This window comes from Pinus tabuliformis, chromosome 1_1 (genome assembly GCF_031772625.1).
Source record: "Pinus tabuliformis cultivar Carrire ecotype Pingquan chromosome 1_1, CPIR1, whole genome shotgun sequence".
In the NCBI taxonomy this organism is placed as follows: domain Eukaryota; kingdom Viridiplantae; phylum Streptophyta; class Pinopsida; order Pinales; family Pinaceae; genus Pinus; species Pinus tabuliformis.
In genome coordinates, this window is record NC_142297.1 from 458,585,013 (window position 1) to 458,608,691 (window position 23,679).

The following is a 23,679-nucleotide window of genomic DNA, read 5'->3' on the forward strand; positions in this document are numbered from 1 at the left end:
TTATATTTGAGCCTCCTCATAGATATGAAATGATTAGGGTCATAGGAAGCCCATAGGAAACTGGTTTGTAGGCCAAGGGCCTCAAGCATTCTCTCTGCTTCCCTCCATCCTTGCTCCCTCTCGTTATAGATAAAATGGCCAAGTTGGATTTTGACCTTCAACTGTGCTTTTTTGCCTTTTCCTGAAAAGTGAAGCACATCAACTCTGCCAAATTGCCTAAAGTACTCTAGGGCAAATAGCCTCATAGGCACATACTTAGGTAGTTTGAATGGAGGTAGATCACACCCATATATCCTGATGACAGTGTGGTTTTGGTAGAAGTACCAATCCCCAATGCTGTAAGCTTTGGATAGCTGAAGAATTCTCTGCATGTCATCAGTGAGTCTCGGAGGAGGTGAGCTCATCAGCATTGCCATAGCTGGATGGATGAACAGATCCATGAATTGACAGTAAGTGTATGGAGACTCAGGTCTAATGTGGAAGACAGAAGACCAATAGACCACTGATCTGGGATTGCCTTGGGCATCCATTCTTTTGATTGAAAAATGAAATTTCTCATGTTGATGGTACAAGATCAAATGGTAAATGTAGGAGGTGTATCTGAACATCCTATCTCTCCTCAATTCATCAATTGCTCATGAATCTTGTCTGATATGTAGGTGGCATAGTCATAGCAGATTGGTGACTTGCCAGGAGCAAACATAAGCATCATTACTAGCACAGTTGCATCAATATGCTCAATTGAACTATATCCCAAGATGGGAGAAATCATATCTGCAAGGTCTCTGCCCAGCTCATTGAGATATACATGAACAATTGGAGGGTACATCACAATGTCAGTTTTAATGTATAATTGATTAAATTTGATAATTTGAGCATCTGTCAGTTTATCCCCTTGTTTTATCAGGTTCACTAGTGACAAAGGGACCAACTTCTTCTGAGGGTTGAAGCAAAGCATGTCTCTGATAGCTTGAGGGGTAACATAAAAAAGTACTGAACTAGATGGGTCAACAACAGCCCTCTGAGAAACATCATATTGTTCAGCACACAGGTGGATTAGTTCAGGGAACTGGTTGACCTGAGGGAGCTTAAAAATAGGGAGGAAAGAGTCCCATAAGCCCAATATATCTGTCCCATTTTCATGCTTGGCTTTCAACTCATTCAACAGATGAATGTGGAATTTGCTGCTCATAAGCTTTTCTTCTGTAATTTGGTAATCCATATCTGCCAATGTTTGCCATTTCAAGTTCTTTTGAGGGGCGTTCAGAGGTTGAACATTTAGTACTACAGGTGTCTCCATTGCACAAGAGGATTTTGAATTGAGTGCAAAGTGGTTTTGATTGAGCAGGACAGTACAGAGGAATGCCTCTTTTTCAGGGAGGTGAATTTATCAGGAACAGAGAGTGGTTCTAGTAAATAGCAATTGAAATACTATTTGTAGTGCAACTAGGACAAATGTTTGGCCTCACTCTGTCTCTCTCAGTAGTTAAATTCGGTTTGAATGAGTCTGCCGCGATTGCGCAGACAGAGCTTAGTTTTTTCAATGAAAATGCAGGTAAAACAAGGCTCGGCTAGTAGTTTTCGAGTTCACAACTGTCAAAGGGGCAGGTGCAGGGATTTCTGCCGGTGAATTCAAGAGTTTTCTCTGTTCTAAGCTCTTTCGAGGGACATAACAGATAAAGCAGGTACGTGAAGGATTTATGGCGGAAAATACCTGGTGAGGAGTAGGCAATGGTCACGAATGAGTGTGGAAATGGCGCTCCTCCGGTCTCCTGGTCGGGTTCTGCAGGTTGGTGGACTTTGGATGTGAAAATCACATGCAGGAGCAACAAAGTCTTTTGTGAGAAAAATGTGAAAAAACACGAAATTTCACCATATAATTGGTTTTTTGGACTTTTGGCGCATTTTTCTGCTGACGTCAGCATGATGTCATAGGTGGGGTCAGGGCCGGCTGACGTCATAGGTGAGGTGGCGGGATCTGATTGGTCCGGGATGGTGAAGTGGCGGGGATGGCAGGCGGGCATGGGACGGTCGGCAGACGGTGGTGCAAGGGTTGACATGACGGCATGGTGGCAGTGACGTGGGATGATGTGGAGGTGACGTAGCATAGGCGGAAAAGCCGAAACCGGAAACAGCCAGCGGTTTTCATATCGCACCGTTTATGGTACGGGGGGGAATCTGTCAGACGTACCTCCGACGAGCTGTGGCGAGGACGCGTGGCTGCCGAGTGACGTAACCTTTTTACGGACATCGGACGATATCCGTCGGATGTGAGACCCGCTCCGATATCAACGATGACCGTCGGATCTGGAGGGCTCGATCCAACAGCTATCGGGGGAGTGACGTGATCGGTAGATATGGCGGGTAAACGGCGGACGTCGAAGCCGCTCCGATGTGATAAGAGCCGTTGGATGCTCAAGATCCGATCTGACGGCTGTCGGGTGGATGACATGCACTGTGGATATGGCAAAAGGCGCGGCATTATTTTAATAGTTATTTTCGGGATGTGCGCTTAGGCGGAGGGTCATCGGGGTATAGCGCTTTATTAAGGTTTTCCATGTATTTCAAAAAACAAATATATGCGCCGAGACTTTGGTTAAGCGGTCAAAAGTGGGTTTTTGGGTCTTTTTATGATTTCAAAGGGGTTATGGGTAAAAAGGGGCTTGTATAGGGTTTTTCTTGGCAAATAATGGTTTAGTGAGTGGAATGACTTTGAGGCAAGGGGGGTAGATGAGGTGTAGGTTCATCCAAGTGGCCAGATGTCACTTTGATCCCTGACATAGGACTTATTGGCTATAATGCCAAGGGGAGGGGTATTTATACAAAACTTGGGGTTTATACACCATGGTGTTTAATATTAGTAGGGGAAAGGTGATATAGGGATTTACATAGTAAAGTTAGAGTTAATATGGATGGGGGTGAATAGAGGGAGAAAACACTGAGTTTGTTTGTGAAACACTTGGTTTAAAGAGTAGATCAAAATGAAAAGATTTTTACACAAGAAATGTGGCTTTTGAACGAACAAGAACCACCATGAAACCATGATCTTCTTCCATGAATCTCACCTGATGAGGGGATGTTAGTAATGAAATGGAAGGGGGAAGGAGGGAGGTTAGTCATGCTCCCTGCTGCAACTTGATGAAGATGAACACCTTGTCAATTGATTGACTTTGCTTTGGTAAACACAGTTAACACATCTGCAATGGTAACGATAATCTTTCTGCAACCCCAACTACTTACCCAGCTACTTGCCTAGCATTTTTTATTCCTTCTTGGAGGGTGCATTTGGACTTGCAGACCCTTACTTACTCCTTTTCTTTCTTTGCTTTTTCTTTTGTTTTTCCTATCTACTTCTACCCTTATTTCTTCCAAGGTCCCAGATTAAGTTGTTGGGAGCCTTTTCTTCTCTACCTGGACTACTTGTCTGCCAAGATTAAATAGTTTGGACAGACTTTTCTTCTCTAATCTACAACTGCAAATTTAAACCATGGAATGATCCAGATTAGACTATTGGACCATCCATCAAAATTTTAAGTCCCTACCAAGCTATAAACATAGATGGGATTCTCTTGGAAATATGTGATCTTTGAGTCATCAAAGCAGAGCATATTTGGTCCTTTCATAGCCAATCATGAAATATGAAACCTATTGGTATAGGTAGCTAACAGTTACCATAAAATCTTCCATGTATTCAAGATTAAGATCATCAAAAAGAGGAAGATGAGAAAGTCATGGTAGAAAGTGACATGAAACATGATCCAGATCAGCGAAAAGACCAAGGATATCAAAGCTATATTGAGATATGGTTCCAGATAGTGTTGCAGCGGTACTCTCTTCCTCAACTATGTTTGATCCCTTCAAAGTTAGATCATTTGGTCTCTAAAATCTGGATAGTTGTCCAAGCATGCATTTCGAGCCTCCACATCATTTTGTCTCTAATCTCGATGTGCACATGGCTCCATTGGAAGTATTCTTATACTTGAGAACGATTTTGTTTTTCAAGTAGGGTAGGGTAGAAAAAAAAAAGAAAAAGAAGGAAAAAAGAAAAGAAATGAAAAAAACAGAAATAAGAGGAAAAATCTAAGGTGAAAACCTCCTCGGAGGCACCGTAGATTGGCTCATTTATTGAAAACCTCCATGAGGTGGTCAATGGGTTGGAAAGAAGAGAAAAGAAAAAGGGAATAAGATCTCTAGGTGAAAACCTCCCTTGGAGGCGCCCAGGGCAGGAAATTAGGGTGAAAACCTCCATGAGGCGCCCTAGTTGTTTTTCAAAAAAAAAAAGGAGAAAAAGAGAAATAAAAATAAACCTAATTTCCATTGGCTAATTGTAGGTTGCAAGAAGGATATTGCAGGTCAGGAGGATCACTCAAAACAAAGACAAAGGAATTTTTGTGCCTTCTACAGGAAGTTCTGTATTTCTATAGGAAACATCCTGTTAGAACCTTTAGATGAACCAAATTCAATTTTAAAAGGGAATCTGATGGTGTGAATCTGTTGGTTAGGCCTGCAAGCACCTCTGTGTCCATCCCTCGCCTTTCTCCATCATTTTTCCACCTCATTGTGCTTCTACATTGTGCTTCTACAGGAAGTTCCTGTAGAAATTGTAGGAAGCTAGAAATGGATTTCAAAAAGGCCATTTGGCGAACATGGTAGCTTCCTCAAGGGTTCAGAAGTCCTCCTGCAATCTTCAAACTCCTCCTCCATCATCTCCATACCTGCATCATAGCCCAAGTTCATTTTTCTTACCATGCAACAAAACTGCAGAATGCCTTGAAGCAAAAATACCTAGAACAGAATTTGTTTTTGCCCTAACTTGAAAACCATGCATCCATTTGAAAAACCGTTTTACGGGGAATCATACAGGGGTGATGGCAACATGCTTGAGCAGTTTCAGCCAATTCTGGTGCACGGTTTCCAAGAAATCAGCCTCCATCACCATCAGCCATTTTTGCATTTTCTTCATATCCGTGCATCCATTTCAAAACCTGTTTCATGGGGAAATGCATATGGGTGATAGTAGCCTACCCAAGCCGTTTCAGCCGATTCCGATGCACGGTTTCCGAGAAATTGATCTCTGAAATCTTCTGCCATTTTCCATTTTTCTCGAAATCTGTGCATCCATTGATCGTGATTTTTCTATGGGAGGTGCATCATGATGATAGGAACATGCTCAGCAATTTTCAGATCGATCCAATCTATCGTTCGGGAGCAATGGCGAAAACAAGTTTCGGTCCTGTGAAAATTCAGCAGCAGCAGTTTGAGGGTGCAGATCTAAACGTGGAAATGAACTCCTGCAGCTTAGATCCGGCCAGAGGACACCTGCACAAGGAAAAAAACCATGAATCATCAACCAAGCCACCATGCAACCACATAAACAAATGCATGCAGCAAATGAAAGATCTCAGCACTTCAGAGCAACCACGCACGACTTCCAGGTACGTGACTAAACTTGTTCCTCTATTTGCATGAATGTAATTAGTAAACAGCATAAGCAATGAGATGGTTGGGATTAAAAAAAATCGGTGGCCAGCTAACTGGCCACCCTCGTCCAATTCAAACAGCGCTCGGTGGGTGCAATCGACACGTGTGCTCACCCATCTCAGGAAGAAAACTGAAAACAGGTAGTGGTGGCTATTTAAACTCCAACGTAATTGATGGAAGTGATTGCAAGCAGAGAACTACAGTTCATAATAACACTGCAGTGGGGACCAACGGTCTGCATGGGGCCAACGTTCACTTGGCCAGCTCACCCTCCATCAGCGAAAGTCTCCATAAACAGCTAATTGAACTCATCTTTGAAATGCTCTCACAACCATTGTTTCCATTTTATCATCGTCCCTGCAGCTACAACAAGCTCCATACCACCTCCATAGAAGCAAACCAGTCTTTCTCGTCCATTTTTCAAAACCCTCCTGCTTATCGACATTCTACAGGAAGCACTGTTTCGTTCTACAGGAAATGAGAGCCCTCACCAAGAAAGGCAGAAAACAACCTTGCAGAAAGAAAACTCGGGATTTTCATAAAATTTCAAGCTCAAAATGAGGTAGGCTTGAAAAAAACTCCTTTATGCATGGTATGTTTTGAAAAGGTGGTGAATTGAACAGCATAAGATTTGGGAATCAAAGAAAAAAATCTGCCTGTGAATTGGAAGAAAAACGTTTACCTGTGTATTGCACTGGGTTTCCCAGTTGTTTCTGCATCAAGGTTCTCCTCCATGTTTCCTGTTTTTAAAATTCTCCTGTAGGGAAGATATATGCAGCTGTGGGGGCCAGCCTGTGTATGAAAAAATTTAAATTTGCATATCTGTATGTGTGTTGAGAAGAAAACGTGATCTCTGTACTCTGTCTGTAAAAACAAAATTCTTCTTTTCAAAAGTAGAGAGTCAAATTTAGGATAAAAGCAGTTTAAAACAAAGGGAAATATTGCAATTTGATGTTGTAAGGAGAAGCACATGGGGAAATTCCTTGTTTGGTTTCTGAAAAAGGTGAAAATTCAGTTATCCCTCTATTTTCAGTTCTACCTGCTTTCTCATCTAAGCATTTTATTTAGAAAAAAAAAAAAAAAAACACTCAACACGACATGGAGGACAAGCTAAAGGAATTAAGAGAACAATTGGCCATGGTGAGACACATTGAAATCATTACAAAAATCCCAGCTACAGGAGGAAAATGCACTACTGAAAAAGCAGTTAGAACAACAGGAAGGCATCCAGGAAAAGCAAAAGAATTCAAACAAGCAGAATAGGAGGAGCAGTGGAAGGACATGGAAAAGAAACAGAAGATAGACCACCACAGAAGGAACAAGAAGAATGAGTGAAATGCCAAGCTGCTGAGGCCAAAACTGTGGGTGGAATGAAGGCACAAACACCAAGGGAGAAACGATTACAAATCAGGGCAGAGAGGACTAAAAAAGTCCAAGAAAGTGAGGACACACCCAAGGAAACCACAGAAACATTAAAAGAGAAGGAACCCCCAGCCAAGCAAGCCAAATCAAGGAAAACTGTTCTACAGGAAGACAGAAAATGTTTCTACAGGAAGACAGAAAACAGCCACTATAGGACTTTCTACAGGAAGTCTGGGGAAAGGGCAGTAGAAGGAGAAGTGAAAGAGGGAGCTTCCACTGTATTTTAAGGCAAGAAGGAGCGTGAGGATTAAAACTGGTAGACCCCAGCCACCATCAAAAGGGCCAATTACAATTGTAGACACCCCAGCTACACAAAAAGAAAAGTCTCCCTCAAAGGCATCCATCACCTATGAATGGGGAAGCCTGAAGACATCCACCTAGAGGAAAAGAATGAAAGTGTTGGACACAAAGGCCTCTCTACAGGATGCCGAGATAGTTCTACAGGATGCTGAGACAGTTCTAGAGGAAGTTGAGAATTCTCTAGGAAAAGAAGCACAGGCAGTGGGACGAAGCAAAGAGAAAAGCATGGTTTCATGACAAAGAAGAGGACATCACTTCAGAAGCTTGGCATGACAAGGAGGCCACCAAGGCCATCAAAGATGAGGAGATAGATTGGTTGCTCAGAGGATGAGCAACACTTTCAGTAGGGGGGTGATGATGAGCCCTAAAATTGGATAATTATTTGGGCTCATTCAACCTCCTAATTCGACTTAATCCACCATTCTCATTAGTTTATTGCATGTTTTTGATTATATTTATGCTAATAGAGTGAATTGGGTTAGTCATTATACCAACAAGTCTAATGTGTGCTTTGTATAGCCTTTTTGGTCAATTTGGAGACAAAATTGAAGGTTTTAATGAGCACTTGGCAGCCAAATTCATGGGAGAACAAGGGAGAGGATTTGTAGGAAGGTGTCCCCTTCATTTATGGGCCCTTACCTCGAATTCTCCACCATCAGCTCGGAGTTCAAGGGCCACAAAATCAATTAGCACAAGGGCAGCCAAGCAAGTCAAGTAGGACTGCAGTTAACTACAAGTCTTGGGCAGCCGAGAACCTAAAGTTTAGGAGGACTGTTGGGGTCCTCAATTTGTATAAATAAGAGGGCTTAGGGCCTCATTTCAGTTAGTCATTTTGGTTAGCCAGTAGTTAGTCATTTTGTAGTTCGATTTTTAGGCAATAGATTAGCTTTGCTTTCAGCACATTTTCAAGTTCTCCTTGTGGACAGTTTTTGGAATGTAACATTTCTTGCTCAATAAAGATGAATCCAGCTTTGCACCAGCTCTAAATATCTCTTAGGAGGATGTAGCTCTTGGGTTTGGGCCCATCGCAAATGCCCAATACCTCCTTTGTTTACTTTCATGTGTCTTTGTTGCATTCTTAGAATAAAATTTGCTATTTAGATCCAAATCTTGGTTTGTTATTTAGGTTTCTTTTGATGAGTAAAATAGATTTTCATGCTCAGATTTAGTTGATAGGCTGTTAACAGAAAAAGATTCAAGAAAAGGGCCATCAAACATCTGTGGTTTCACCTCTCCCTCAGTGGGATCAGGAGCTGTGACTAGGATGACCTTGCTGCCCACAAAAACACTGATTTTGCTTTGCCATGCAATCACTAGTGTTTGATTTTCATGTGTAGAATTTGGTTACAAGTTCAGACTTTCATTTGCTTAGTTGCATGAGCTAAAATACATGGTTTCATTGCAGGTCACACTTCCGTTCATTCTCTTTACTAACAGCTAGCAAATTAGGTCAACATAACTAGGTCTTTGAATTTACAAGTCTTTGTTGGTTCAGATTGGAAAAATGACTTGCAGAGCACCTGTACCACTCCATCTACTTATTCTCCATTAGCACCATCCACTCCACCCTCTACTTCGAATCCTTACCTCACGTTTGCCACATTTGCTCACAAAACCCTAATTTTTGTGCAACATTGCTTCACTCTCCCTTGAACAAATCAAACCATCCTCGCCATTCCTTAGCTCCATCCACTAGTCCCTGGGCCACTTCATACCCCTATGCTACCTCCATCTCCATTCATGCATCTTCCCTCACTCACCCATCCTCCAAAATCCAATTTTTAAACATCTTGTAGAAAAATTACAGAACATCCTGTAGAAATTCCTGAACATCCTGTAGAACCCCTGCAGACTTCCTGTAGAAGCTCACGAATGAGGTTTCTTGATAGCCAAACTCTGTGAAACTCTTTGGAAGGGTTCTAGGGACCCCTTAGGCCCTCTTCGAACCTTCCCAACCTCCTCCAAGCATTTCCTCTCACCGATCCACCTCTGCACAGTCAAAGCCAGTTAAAAGCACATGCATGATAATTCCAACAACTTAATCAAAAATACAAAAAGATGTTTTCTTCAGATAGTGTTAACTTAGACACATGCATTTTACCTTCCTAGAAGTCAATGGCATCTCTTTCAGTAGCTTGCATTCTCTCCTTTTCATCAGTAGGACTAGCTGGTAGACTTAGGGTTTGCTAGGGTTTGCGTTTTCCTTCAGTTTTTCAATCTCTTTTCGCAATTAGATTAGCTTCCTTCGAATTAGCTTTCATCCATCAGTTAAATAGCTTCTTCTAAGAGCTCATAGAAGTTGGCTTAAGCCCCTAGCGGACTTGTGCCAGTTGATCAAGTGACAGCTGCGACAAGAGCTAGTACTTGTGCATACAGCACCGTCGCTTCCAAGTTTGTTATGAACTACCAGGTTGATGAAATTAAAGAAGGGAGTTCCAGGAGTTGCAGCATTATTGTTGCAATACCGGGGCCCACCAATTACCTGCAAACAAATTCTTAAAAACTTAAAATATACAATGGCGAGAAACACAAAACAAATACACAGATATTTTACCCTGGATCCCAAAATTGGGACTACCAGATTGATTTTTCATTATATTCCTTTCATTGTTACAACACACACACACACACATATATATATATTTTGAATCATTCAGAAACCCCAATCCATTAAGCCTAGATTAGAACATAACCATAGTTCCCTTGACCGGATCTATAAGATACCATGGACAGAAGACCATCATTACCAAAACCAAGAGTAAAACCCATGCACAAAACCATAGGTAGGGCCGCACGTGATGTTAGTCATGGAAAGAATATAGCACACACACAAAATTTTTGTTAACAAATTTTAAAAGTTTAATTTAGGAGTGAGTTTTTATTTTTTTTACAAATACGTTGGAGAAGTTATTTTCTAACGTAAGTTTAGTTTTCAATTCCCTTATATTGTGGAGAAGGCAAAATGATTCACATTCCATGACTCTTGTTTGTCTTAGCTTTTTTCTTTTTGGGAAATAAAGAGAAGGAATGTCTAGAAGCCCCTGAGGGAGAGGAATATAGGAACTCGTTATTTCTCTGCGTAACTATAGTTATGAAGTTGCAGACATTTCCTTTCTTAGGAGCTTTAAACCTACTGTCCTTTTGAAGCACCCTTCCTTTCCGCATTTCCATCACACCTTTACAGGTTTTCCTGGAGATTTAGATCTCCCTCTAGATTTAGATCTCCCACTTGAGGACTTATTTTTGTTTCTATTCTGGGACCATCCTCATATAATCAAGGCATCTCCATTCTATCCCTATAGTTTTTTTCGTCTCATCTCCTCCGACATTAAGGATGAGACTATTTCAACAAACTTCAAGGTAGTTGTATTACTAGCTATTGCAACAACCATACTATCCCATGAATCTAGTAGAGAACACAACAAACTGATGCACTTATCTTCATCTGAAATTTTAATATCAACAAATAACAATTGACTTATCATAATATTAAATGCATTTAAATTCTTTTTCATCGAGTCTCCATCCTTCATCCTCAGGTTATATAACTTTATTCGTAGGAACAATTTGTTCACCAGAGACTTAGATTGGTACAAAGTCCCTACCTTGTCCCACAAAGCCTTCACCATATCTTCCCCTAATACATTCAACAATACTAAATATGAGATACACAACCGTATTGTGCTCTTTACTTTCTAATCAAACTTCAATGAATTTTCATCTCACATTGTCATTGGTTTAGTACCCGGATCTACCGTGATCCACTAATCTTTATCCACCAGTAGATCCTCCATCTTGAGTTTACACAACTCAAAACTCTGACCATTAAATTTCTCGATCTCTATATTTCCACTGCTTGCCATATTCTTTCACCGCAAGAATCAGTCCTGCAAATCTCCCACTAAACAGGGTCTAACACAGGCCAGAGAAAAAACCCTCAATAGCAAAGGCATACCCTTGAAGTTGAAACAACTCTCATACCAAATGCAGGTTTTGACCCTATACCGAAACTACCTACAAACAAATTCTTAAAAATAGAAAATATACAATGGTGAGAAACACAAAACAAATACACAGATATTTTACACTGAATCCCAAAATTGGGACTACCAGATTGATTTTTCATTATATTCCTTTCATTGTTACAACACATATATATACATTCTGAAGCATTCAAAAACCCCAATCCATTAAGCCTGGATTAAAACATAACCATAGTTCCCCTGATCAGATCTACAAGATACCATGGACAGAAAACCATCATTCCCAAAACCATGTGCAAAACCCATGCACAAAACTATAGGTAGGTTTGCACGTGAGGTTAGTCATGGAAAGAATATAGCACACACCCAAAATTTTGTTAAGAAATTTTAAAAGTTTAGTTTAGGAGTGAGTTTTTATTTTTTTTACAAATAAGTTGGAGACGTTATTTTCTAATGTAAGTTTAGTTTTCATTTCCCTTATATTGTGGAGAAGGGGAAATGATTCACATTCCATGACTCTTGTTTGTCATAGCTTTTTTCTTTTTTGGGAATAAAGAGAAGGAGTGTCTAGAAGCTCCTGAGGGAGAGGAATAGAGGAACTCGTTGTTTCTCTGCGTAACTATAATTCTAAATTTGCAGACCTTTCCTTTCTTAGGAGCTTTAAACCTACTGACTTTTTGAGGCACCCTTCCTTTCCGCATTTCCGGCACACTTTTACAGGTTTTCTTGGAGATTTAGATCTCCCACTCGAGGACTTATTTTTGTTTCTATTATGGGACCATCCTCATACAGTCAAGGCATCTCCATTTTGGCTATCTAGTTTTTTTCGTCTCATCTCCCCCGACAGCAAGGACGATACTATTTCATCAAACTTCAAGGTAGTCGTATTGCTAGCTATTGCAACAACCATACTATCCCACGAATCTAGTAGAGAACACAACAAATTGATGCACTTATCTTCATCTAAAATTTTAATATCAACAAATAACAATTGACTTACTATGATATTAAATGTGTTCAAGTTCTTTGTCACCGAGTCTCCATCCTTCCTCCTCAGGTTATACAACTTTATCTGTAGGAATAATTTGTTCACTAGAGACTTAGATTGGTACAAAGTCCCTACCTTGTCCCACAAAGACTTCATCGTATCTTCCCCTAATACATTCAACAATACTGAATCTGAGATACACAACTGTATTGTGCTCTTTACTTTCTGATCCAACTTCAATGAGTTTTCATCTCACATTGTCATTGATTTAGACTAATATTTATCCACCAGTAGATCCTCCATCTTGAGTTTCCACAACTCAAAACTCTGACCATTAAAAATCGCGATCTCTGTATTTCCATTGCTTGCCATCTTCTTTCACCACAAGAATCGATCCTACAAATATCCCACTAAACAGGGTCTAACACATGCCCGAGCAAAAACCCTCAATAGCAAAGGCATACCCTTGAAGCTGAAACAACTCTCATACCAAATGTAGGTTTTAACCCTGTACCGAAATTACCTGCAAACAAATTCTTAAAGATAGAAAATATACAATGGTGAGAAACACAAAACAAATACATAGAGATTTTACCCTAGATCCCAAAATTGGGACTACCAGATTTATTTTACATTATATTCCTTTCATTGTTACAACTCATATATATACATTCTAAATCATTCAAAAACCCCAATCCATTAAGCCTGGATTAGAACATAACCATAGTTCCCTTAACCGGATCTACAAGATACCACAACCAGAAAACCATCATTCCCAAAACCATGTGCAAAACCCATGAACAAAACCATAGGTAGGTATGCACATAAGGCTAGTCATGGAAAGAATATAGCACACACCCAACATTTTTGTTAAGAAATTTTAAAAGTTTAATTTAGGAGTGAGTTTTTATTTTTTTTTAAAATAAGTTGAAGTTATTTTCTAATGTAAGTTTAGTTTTCAGTTCCCTTATTTTACGGAGAAGGGGAAATGATTCACATTCCATGACTCTTGTTTGTCATAGCTTTTTTATTTTTGGGGAATAGAGAGAAGGAATATTTAGAAGCTCCCGAGGGAGAGGAATAGAGGAACTTGTTGTTTCTATGCATAACTATAGTTTTGAAGTTGCAGACCTTTCCTTTCTTAGGAGATTTAAACCTACTGTCCTTTTGAAGCACCCTTCCTTTCTGCATTTCTAGCACACCTTTACAGGTTTTCCTGGAGATTTAGATCTCCCTCTAGATTTAGATCTCCCACTCGAGGACTTATTTTGTTTCTATTCCGGGACAATCCTCATAAAATCAAGGCATCTCCATTCTGGCCCTCTAGTTTTTTTCGTCTCATCTCCTCCGACAGCAAGGATGAAACTATTTCAACAAACTTCAAGGTGGTTGTATTGCTAGCTATTGCAACAACCATACTATCCCACGAATCAAGTAGAGAACACAACAAACTGATGCACTTATCTTCATCTAAAATTTTAATATTAACAAATAACAATTGACTACCACAGTATTAAATGCGTTCAAATTCTTTGACACCGAGTCTCCATCCTTCATCCTTAAGTTACACAACTTTATCCGTAGGAACAGTTTGTTCACCACAGACTTAGATTGGTCCAAAGTCCCTACCTTGTCCCACAAAGCCTTCACCGTATCTTCCCCTAATACATTCAACAATACTAAATCTGAGATACACAATCGTATTGTGCTCTTTACCTTTTGATCCAACTTCGATGAGTTTTCATTTCACATTGTCATTGGTTTAGTACTCGTATCTACCGGGATCCACTGATCTTTATGCACCAGTAGATCCTCCATCTTGAGTTTCCACAACTCAAAAATCTGACCATTAAATTTCTCGATCTTTATATTTCCACTGCTTGCCATATTCTTTCACCACAAGAATTGATCTTGCAAATCTCCCACTAAACAGGGTCTAACACAAGCCGAGCAAAAACCCTCAACAACAAAGGCATACCCTTGAAGCTGAAGCAACTCTCATACCAAATGTAGGTTTTAACCCTATACCGAAATTACCTGCAAACAAATTCTTAAAAACAGAAAATATACAACGGTGAGAAACACAAAACAAATACACAGAGATTTTACCCTGGATTCCAAAATTGGGACTACCAGATTGATTTTTCATTATATTCCTTTCATTGTTACAACACATATATATACATTCTGAAGCATTCAGAAACCCCAATCCACTAAGCCTAAATTAGAAAATAACCATAGTTCCCCTGACTGGATCTACAAGATACCATGGACAAAAAACCATCATTCCCAAAACCATGTGCAAAACCCATGCACAAAACCATAGGTAGGTCCACACATGAGGTTAGTCATGGAAAGAATATAGCACACACCTAACATTTTTGTTAAGAAATTTTAAAAGTTTAATTTAGGAGTGAGTTTTTATTTTCTTTACAAATATGTTGGAGAAGTTATTTTCTGACGTAAGTTTATTTTCAGTTCCCTTATATTGTGGAGAAGGGGAAATGATTCACATTCCATGACTCTTGTTTGTCATAGCTTTTATCTTTTTGGGGAATAAAGAGAAGGAGTGTCTAGAAGCTCCCGAGGGAGAGGAATAGAGGAACTCATTGTTTCTCTACGTAACTATAGTTTTGAAGTTGCAGACTTGCCTGTACTTACCAATCTGTGTGAATTAGAAGGTATTTTTGTGTGAATGGCGTAAATGAACAACAAATGGCACTGTGAGTTTGTATGGTTTGAGATTGAATCAAAACCCTATGATTAAACCAAATATATTTCTTCTTATGAACTGATATTAATTGCATTTGTATTCCTGTGTGTTTGATCATTTTGAGAGACTGTAACTTGTTGAATCGATTTACATTAATAATTTGTACATTATGGCTTCAGTCATTGTGTGATTTGTTCATTTATATTTTGTATTCTTGTTGTATCAGTTTCAAATACCATGGAGGAATTCTCATTTTTTTTGTAGTGAATGAGTGGATTTTTTCTAGCGAATTGAACGCTAATAAACTGAAATCGAGTACCCTATTTTGAATATGGTCAAAACCTCGGTTAGATTGTTTTTTTGACTATCAAGTTTGAACTAATGTTGCAAACTTCGGTAAAGAAAGGAAAAGTAAATCATTTACTATGTTGAGTAGCAAGTCAAGGACGTTGAGAGTTGGATTGGGAAAGAACTAAGTCGATTCATCCTCCCCAAGATCACTGTATAGAAATTTGACAGCGCGTTGGCAAATCATTTTGTAGCGAACAACATTACCAAATCATTATGTAGAGACTACACAGTTAATTAGAAAATGGATACTACCAAATCAATTCATAGCCATTGTGGAAAATAAAAGAAAATTATTGGAGGATTGCATTTCGGATTGAAATCTCCTTTTAGCTTGCCTGTTGCACCAACAGGTGGTTGGTGGTTTATTGCTAGTGCGTTTGGTGCCAGGGGGTCGCAGGTTCAAAGCCCGTGTACCTAAATCGTATGACATTTTTAATTGAAAACAAAATGGTTGTTTGGTCGATGCCACCTATCTGCCAAGTTTGGAGTTTGGGCTTTTGCTGGCCCGCCAGCCCATTACCACTTGCCTTTGCCAAACTTAACCGTGACTGCCAACTTGTCTTTGAATCCACCAAAAATAGTCTAGACTTCCAACTTATCTCCTGCTAGTCACCCTGCCATATTTTGCCAAGGTTGATCAACCAACCACATGGTTCCACGTGGCACTTTGTGATTAGGCCACGTGACGGCACGTGATTGGGCCACTTAATACGCCCAGTCATGCACATGTATCACGTCCTAGTTGGCCAGTAAGATTTCATACTCTTGACAAAGATTCCATGTGGTGGCTTGTGGGGGTGTTAGGTGGCAGTCTGTGGGGCCTACCTGCACAAAAATTTTACTGTTTGACAACAAATTTAGATGGTTATAACTTTCGCATACGGTGTTGGATTGGCATGTCATTCACGCCATTAGATTCAAAGTGATGAGATCTTTGATTTGAGCTAGGTTTCAGTGAGATTTGAGGACTTTGAAATTTTGGCCTTTTGGGATAGTCTTAGATCAGTTGACCTCATCCTTGCTTGGGGGTAGTATATACAGTGGATGCCTACAATTGGGTGGAAAGTTTCTCTATCAACAATTGATTTCCTTAGACCAATTTGTTTTAAAGGTAAGTGTTCCATCTCCTTAATGAAATGTTATATAATTCTATTGATTAAGCTTGTATGTTGTTTATGTATGAAGTTGCATACATAATTGTTGCAAATGCCTTTTTAAATTTGGAATTCCCATATAGTTTATTTCCTCGAGACATACGTTATACATTTAAGGTTGGATTGTGATGGGCACATCTAATTCAATTCATTTATGCATATTCAATGGCTACATGTTATATACCAATATGAAGTAGGGTTTTTAAATAAACCATCAAACTTTTTGATTTTGAATGTTGTTCAAATCCTTTGACCAAATTTAAGTCCTTTTGTTGATGTTCAAAGTGTTCAAGGATCGTAAGCCCCCATATGCTGAAATTTGAAGTATTTAATTGGAATGTGGCTAGCAATCTTTGCTTGTTATGGGCTAATTTCATTATTTAATCCAATTGGGTGATACTTTGAAATTGGTTGATGAGTTTTTTCGAAGTCTGCTTGATGGCCTTGTTCTATTTTTCAAAGTGTCTTGACTTCACATCTTCAAAAGAGGCCTAATGAATAGGGCCAAGCTTTTTGAAAGTGTTCAGTGGGCAGTTTTTTGAAATGACTCAACATCCTATTTCCTTGTATTGAGTATATATTTTCAAAGCACCCACCATTCAATCTTTTGAAATGGCCTAATAATCTATTTCTTCACATTGTGTGGATGTTTTGAAAGAACATAATAGATAATATTTCAAAATGGCTCAATGGTATAATTCTTCACATTGAGAAAATATTTTGACAACACTCAATAATCAATCTTTTGAAACGGTTTGATGGCATATTTCCTTGCATTACATGGATCTTACAAATGCCCCTAATGAGATTTTAATAAATGGCCTAATGGTGTATTTCCTTACATTAGGTAGATAATTCAAAAACACCTATTAGGAAATCATTCAAAATTACATAATGACCTATTTTCTTACATCAAGGAAATGTTTTGGAGGCATTGAATGGGTGATCCTTCTGAATGACCCAATGGCCTATTTCCTTTGTATCATGTCAAACTTTTGAAAGGGCTAGTTGGGTCAATAATTCAAGAAAATGATTGATTGTTTTATGCTATTAAAGTGATTCCCTTAAATGGCCTTAATGGAAACATGAAAAGGGTGTTGTGCAAGGTCTTTTATCCAAACAAAGAGGATTAGTTCAAATGTGAATGAATTCACAACCTTCATTGGAAAAAAACAAGCATTGTACGCCTCCTGAAGTGTGGTGATAGAGGGAGATAGTTACATGGAAACCTTAATGTATTCATTGTTATTATGGTGAAGAAAATACTAAACTAATTTTTAATTATGCAAATTTTTTAAATTTTATATAATCATTATGGAATATATTTAAAATGGTTATATACTAAGATTTATAGTTTTAATAAAACTAATATAATTTATTTATTTTTGAAAGGTTGTTGGATCTACTTTAGGTGATTGAAATATAGTTTGTTATCCTCTCCATTGTAGTATAGATCTTACTTGAGGTGAAGGATGAGGTGAGAAATTAGATATGTTTAGTTTTTGTTTTTTTAATAGAATTTAATTTTGTTAAATATGTTTTGGTAAATGCTATATATTATATTAATTATATTTTACAAAATTGTTTATTTATATTTATCCATATAAATATAAGTATTAGTGTAAAAGAGATAAGGAGTAAATTTAACTAGTTATCATCAATATTGTTGTCTATTTCATTAATTAGTTGTAAATGCTTGGTTTGCAAGTACAACAATCTACATAAATGAAAAATATCATTCATGAAAATCTTATTCTTGCTCACTTAATATTTGATGCTATCTATAAATATCACTATTATTTATAGGATGTCATCAATATTATGATGTGATTATTAAATTTGAAAATTATATATATTATTCATTCAATTAATTACTTACATATATATGTATATGAATAAGCAACTCAAATATATGTATTAAGGATTTTGAATATTTAAAATAGAAAATAAGTTAGAAAAATAATAAACAAATATATAATAAATTAATATTAAAAATAATAATTAAAAAAATATGTATATTAAAATTGAAATTTATTAAAAAATTAAATAATTAAAATATGAATTAAAAAATTAAAATTAGAAATTAAAAAATATATGAAAACTTAATTAAAAGTAATTATTATATGTTATGCAAATAATATTTAAATAATTTGATACAAAAATCTATATTAATTTATAAAATTTATATTAATTTAATAAATATATAAATTGAATAATAATAATAAAATTAAATTTATTAATGAAAATTATTTAAAAAACAAAATTTATATTTATGTGTTGTATCTAAGAAAAAATAAATATTAAAAAAATCACCATAAACTCGAATGTTAGGTGAACCATAAACTCAAATGTTATTATGGCTCAATATTATTACTACTCCACATGATGTAAAATGTAAAGCATTCTGTGAAGATTAATGACACAGCTCTCTCTCTTTGCGGGGTGTGGTGAGCACCGTCAGCTGCCCCACCGAGTCTGGGAGCGCTTGCAGGTTGGAGCACCAGCACTAGTAGAGTACCTAGAGGCCCGTCAGTTGCCCCACCGAGTCTGGGAGCCGCTGCAGGCTGGTGCAGTCTTACAAGTCGAGTGTCTGGAGGCCCGTCACCTAGAGTATAAAGTCTGTGAACTGCAGCGGCGGTAGACCCCACTGCCGCTGCAGCTGCTGCAGCAGTAGCCACTGCCGCTGCCGCTGCTGCGGTTGCCGCGGTAGACGCCACTGCTGCGGCAGCTGCAGCAGCAGTTGCTGCTGCTGCAGTGGCTGCTGAGGCGGCTGCTGCAGTCGCTGCTGCGGCGGCTGTTGCCGATGCAGCACCGGCAGCTGCAGCATCAGCGGCTGCTGCAGCATTGGCTGCAGCATCTGCAGCTGCTGCAGCATCGGCAGCTGCAGCTGCAGCTGCTGCAGCTGCTGCCTCTGCTGCAGCAACAGTTGCTGCCCCAGTGGCAGCAGCAGCAACTGCGGCCACAAGTGTGCTAACCTCGCCAGCTGCTGCCCCACGCCTGGGTGCCCCTGCAGGCTGTAGCAGCCTTCCAAGTTGAGGCTCTGGAGCCCTGTCAGCCCCTGCAGGCTGTAGCAGCCTTCCAAGTTGAGGCTCTGGAGGCCTGTCAGCTGCCCCACCGAGCCTGGGAGCCCCTGCAGGCTGTAGCAGCGTTCCAAGTTGAGGGTCTGGAGGCCTGTCAGCTGCCCCACAGAGCCTGGGAGCCCCTGCAGGCTGGAGCAGCCTTCCAAGTTGAGGCTCTGGAGGCCCGTCAGCTGCCCCACCGAGTCTGGGAGCCCCTGCAGGCTGGAGCAGCATTCCAAGTTGAGGCTCTGGAGGCCCGTCAGCTGCCCCACCGAGTCTGGGAGCCTCTGCAAAATGTTGCACGAGGAAAAGTTGAGATGTTTCAATGAATGCATATCAGAGAATTCATTTGGTAAAGTTTCAAAATAACCATTTTCCAGGACAATTCTTTCGAGCTGATTCAGTTTCCCAATAGACTGTGGAACCTCTGAAAGGGGAGCATCAATATACAATTGCGTCAACTGTAGTGGTGCCTGCAATGTGTACATAAAAACATTAAAGTTGATTTGCCTCTGTAAATGTCACCTATTTGACATTGTGATAAACAAAGACAATTCTTAAATGCAAGCAATTTTTATAATTTGAAGAGAAATGGAAATCGATCTATGTCCAAATAAATTAGAATTTGTACTACCTCAGGTTCATGCGGAATCCATAGTCTTCTCAAATTTCTCCCCTCTATGTATAACACTCTTAAATTCCTTGTTTTCCCTGTGAAAGATATTGAGAAGATCGGACAGTTCTCCCATCGGAGATATATCAGTTGTCGTAAGTCCCATGCACTGAATGCGCTTTCAACAAAATAACCATCACCCCTAAGCAGTTCCAACCTGCTTAGGTCGCAGTTGCCCGCAACGTTTTCGAAAGATTGTTCACTGTCATTTTCATAATCCATGCTAATTCCTCGCACCTGAATTGTTCACTCGGAGCTGTTAAAAACATGATTTTTTCTTCAAAAAATTCGAAACAAAAAGGCAATTTAGATATCGCAATGCTAATTTGAAAATCCGTGGGGAGCTTCAACATACGTACAGGCGATAAGGGGGAAAGAGTACGAAGAAGATTGGCATTTGGTCGCGAAAACCGAAGCGGATGTTTCTCCTCTGCTACAGCTCTGCCGAGATCGCGGAGGTGGTCGTGCATTCTTATACACTCTTCACTGTCGATCTCGAGAAGGCATCTGTTCTCTAATTTGCGGAGACCCAGCCATCCGTTCCAACCAGATCCGTTCCATATAGCGATGGCGGTATCTCTGTTTTCTCCTATAAAAAAACAAGCGACGTCTAAAAAGATCTCCTGCTCCTCTTTACCGAGACCATCGTAGCTAATTTTAAGCTTGCTATGAATATCCTCAGGAAGTATTCTTCTGATTTGGTTCAACTCTCTTTTCCAAAACTCAGAATCTTCTCCACGAATAGCCGCTCCAACGACCTTAAGAGATAAGGGCAATCCATAACAGAAATCCAAAAATTCTTCTACCAGTTGTTCAAATCCTGGCACAGGACAACTCTGGTCAAAGGCATGCGAGCAGAATAGTGCTCTAGAGTGTTCTCGGTTAAGGCCTGTTTGCGGGTAAATAGAGTCCTCTATAATTCCCGCGTTTCTAAGTACATCCCTATTGCGAGAAGTAACCAAGATTAAACTACTGGATTGAATGGTGTCTTTCACCGGTGAAAACAATGCGTCAAGTTGATCAATATGATCAACATCATCTAGGACTATCAGACATGGGCGACAGGATGAAAGATGCTTTCGGAGCTTCCCTATGCCGTCATCAGTGTTTCTTATTTGCTCGTTCAAATGAGCCAAGTCTTTAAGAAGTGCTGCCTGCAATGAACTTAAAGAGCTCTTGGCTGCGGTTTCTCTCACATCAGACAGAAAACAACATCGATCATAGTTTGATGTGTGTCTGTTGAAGAACTCTTTTGCAAGGGTCGTTTTGCCTACCCCGCCAAGACCCACAATTCCCACAACCCTAGTCTTCTGGCTTTGCTGCTGCAAGTGCACAATTCTTTCCACATGTTCTATTTTCTCATCCAGGCCTGTAGGATATTTGGCCACATTAAGAGGTGTTTTCCTAACTTTTCGCCACACTTCTTCTACGACCGCATCAACTAGCTGCCATTCCTCACTGAACAATATGCACAGTAATATTATTATGGAGGAACGTCTTATGTTTCGTGAAATAACCAAGAAATACAGGAGAGAGTATGGCCCTTACCCGTTGTATGCGTTGATAACAAAACCGCTTTTATTGGAGACAACAGAGAGAGCATTCCTCCATTTTTGCAGAGTGCTCGAGTCATGTCGTGGCTTCTTTTTGTTGGTATGAGGATCCAATGTTGTCTTCTTTTGGAGCATGTGCAGGTCTCGAGCATACTGTCCCTTTTCGCCCAGTAGACACGGACAGATACAGCGGATGATACTCTCGACTCCATCTCCACTCTGCGTCCACCGAAGTTCGGAAGGATCGACATCAAGGAAGACTGGAATAATTGTCGACTTGGATTCGGATTCGGATTCCACCATTTGCGCGAGCTCGTTAAGGCACCAGGTTGATTGGGCATATGTTGGAGAAAATATTGCTACCTGCACCGAGGCGGTTCGAATAGCCTCTTCGATTTGATGTTGTATGTTCTCTCCCTTGCGCAGTTCTGGCTGGTCCAAAAATACATTTAAGCCACGCACAGTAAGCCGACGGTAGATATGGCTGGCGAAGCCTTTCTTTGTGTCGGGACCGCGATGGTTCAAAAAAACGTCATAAACCTGGCCAGTGTTGGTGGATGAAGACGAAGAAGAGGCGATGCATGTGATATCCCCGGTATGGTCCGCCATCGGATACAGAAGAAGAAAGAAGCAAGCGAGATCCAAGACGTTTTACAGAGATTGGGAATGAAGCAAGCGAGTTCCAAGACGTTTTACAGAGATTGGGAATGAGCGGTGAACCTCAATATTTTCGTCTGAATGATCTCACCAGTGCAAGACACTAATATCTGGTCAATTCAAAGGATCTGTTTTTCGCTGAACGAACCAAGTCGATATATATTTGATTTAGGATACTTTTGTTTTATTATTAAATTGTGAAGTCAAGAAAGTTGCTGCTAATTTCCTTCGTTCACTGCATTATTGAGGGTTGCCGCCGAGTCACCATTATTTAGAAGATATGGTGACCACAGATATGTGGGGCCCAATCTTTATGCAAAAGCAACTGCATCCACTAACCCTAGACATGATAAGTTAATTTATTAAGCAATACAGCTGGCATCCATCCACATAAGAAGCAAGTGGGAGTCGACGTCCATCGCTGTAAATTAAAGCCGCAGCAAGTGGGAGTCGACGTCCATCACTGTAAATTAAAGCAGCAGCAAGTGGGACTCTGAGTGTCAGACGTCAGCAGCAAGTGGGACTCTGAGTGTCAGACGTCCATAGTTGGCAATTTCATTGTAAATGTAGTTGGCAATTTCATAGTAAATGAATGAAGGGCATAACTTAACAGGTAGCTTAGCGTCTACTGAATTCATTAATTAAGGACATTCATTTGCTTAAGCATATTACACTTTAAATTAGAAACTACTTTCATGATCTTGAACGAGAAAGTTCCTTTAAAATGTATTAGATAGGTTCATCATGTAAACATTTATTATCATAACGTGTTTCATGTTCGTTACTTCTTTTTCTCTGAATGTCATTACAATAGTTATGTTAAGTATTTATTATGTATTATATTTATTGTATTTATGATGTATTTTGTTAATTTTTTTTTGTAGGTTTATGGATCAATTTTTATCTTTTTTAATGTTAGAAAAGTTTTTCGGCATAAATCACATGATAGAATATTTGTAGACGCGTGTTGAAGAACCAGATCATGGTGGCATATTAAATAGGGAGTGGCTAGGTTTGACTCAAAACGGCAATAGAGCTATATTAAGATAAACTTGATAAACGCCTAAGATTGACCAAAAACAGTTAGTTTTGACTATTCAATATGTTTAATTAAATAATATTATTATGTTATGATCTTGGTATTAAACCTACTATCACTGGTATTATACATATTTATTATGATATAATATAATTATTTATTTTAGTAATTATTTAACTTATTAAAATTAAATAATTTTATTTAATTAGATATTATATTATTTATTATTAATTTAATAAGAAATTCATGTATATAAATATATGAATATTATTAATAACAACTATATTAGTCTTTTTTAATTAAAAC

At 39.1% G+C, this 23,679-nt stretch overlaps 1 protein-coding gene across 1 annotated transcript; it reads right to left on the reverse strand.

Moving 5' to 3' along the window:
• Window positions 1-18,850: 18,850 nt before the first annotated feature.
• LOC149213738 (disease resistance protein L6-like) lies at window positions 18,851-22,493 on the reverse strand. The gene is made up of 4 exons (XM_089392113.1): window positions 21,673-22,493; window positions 20,484-21,582; window positions 20,086-20,361; window positions 18,851-19,924 (listed from the first exon to the last, which is right to left on the reverse strand). Exons 1-4 carry the CDS (start codon window positions 22,284-22,286, stop codon window positions 18,998-19,000), a joined length of 2,916 nt encoding a protein of 971 aa, XP_089248239.1. The 5' UTR covers window positions 22,287-22,493; the 3' UTR covers window positions 18,851-18,997.
• Between the last annotated feature and the right edge of the window lie 1,186 nt (window positions 22,494-23,679).

Coding starts and splice junctions, on each gene's coding strand:
- LOC149213738 (XM_089392113.1), bottom strand. CDS start 22,286: ATGGCGGACCATACCGGGGATATCACATGCATCGCCTCTTCTTCGTCT. Junction 21,583..21,672: donor GTTATCAACGCATACAACGG/GTAAGGGCCATA, acceptor CATATTGTTCAG/TGAGGAATGGCAGCTAGTTG. Junction 20,362..20,483: donor CTCTTTCCCCCTTATCGCCT/GTACGTATGTTG, acceptor TGAACAATTCAG/GTGCGAGGAATTAGCATGGA.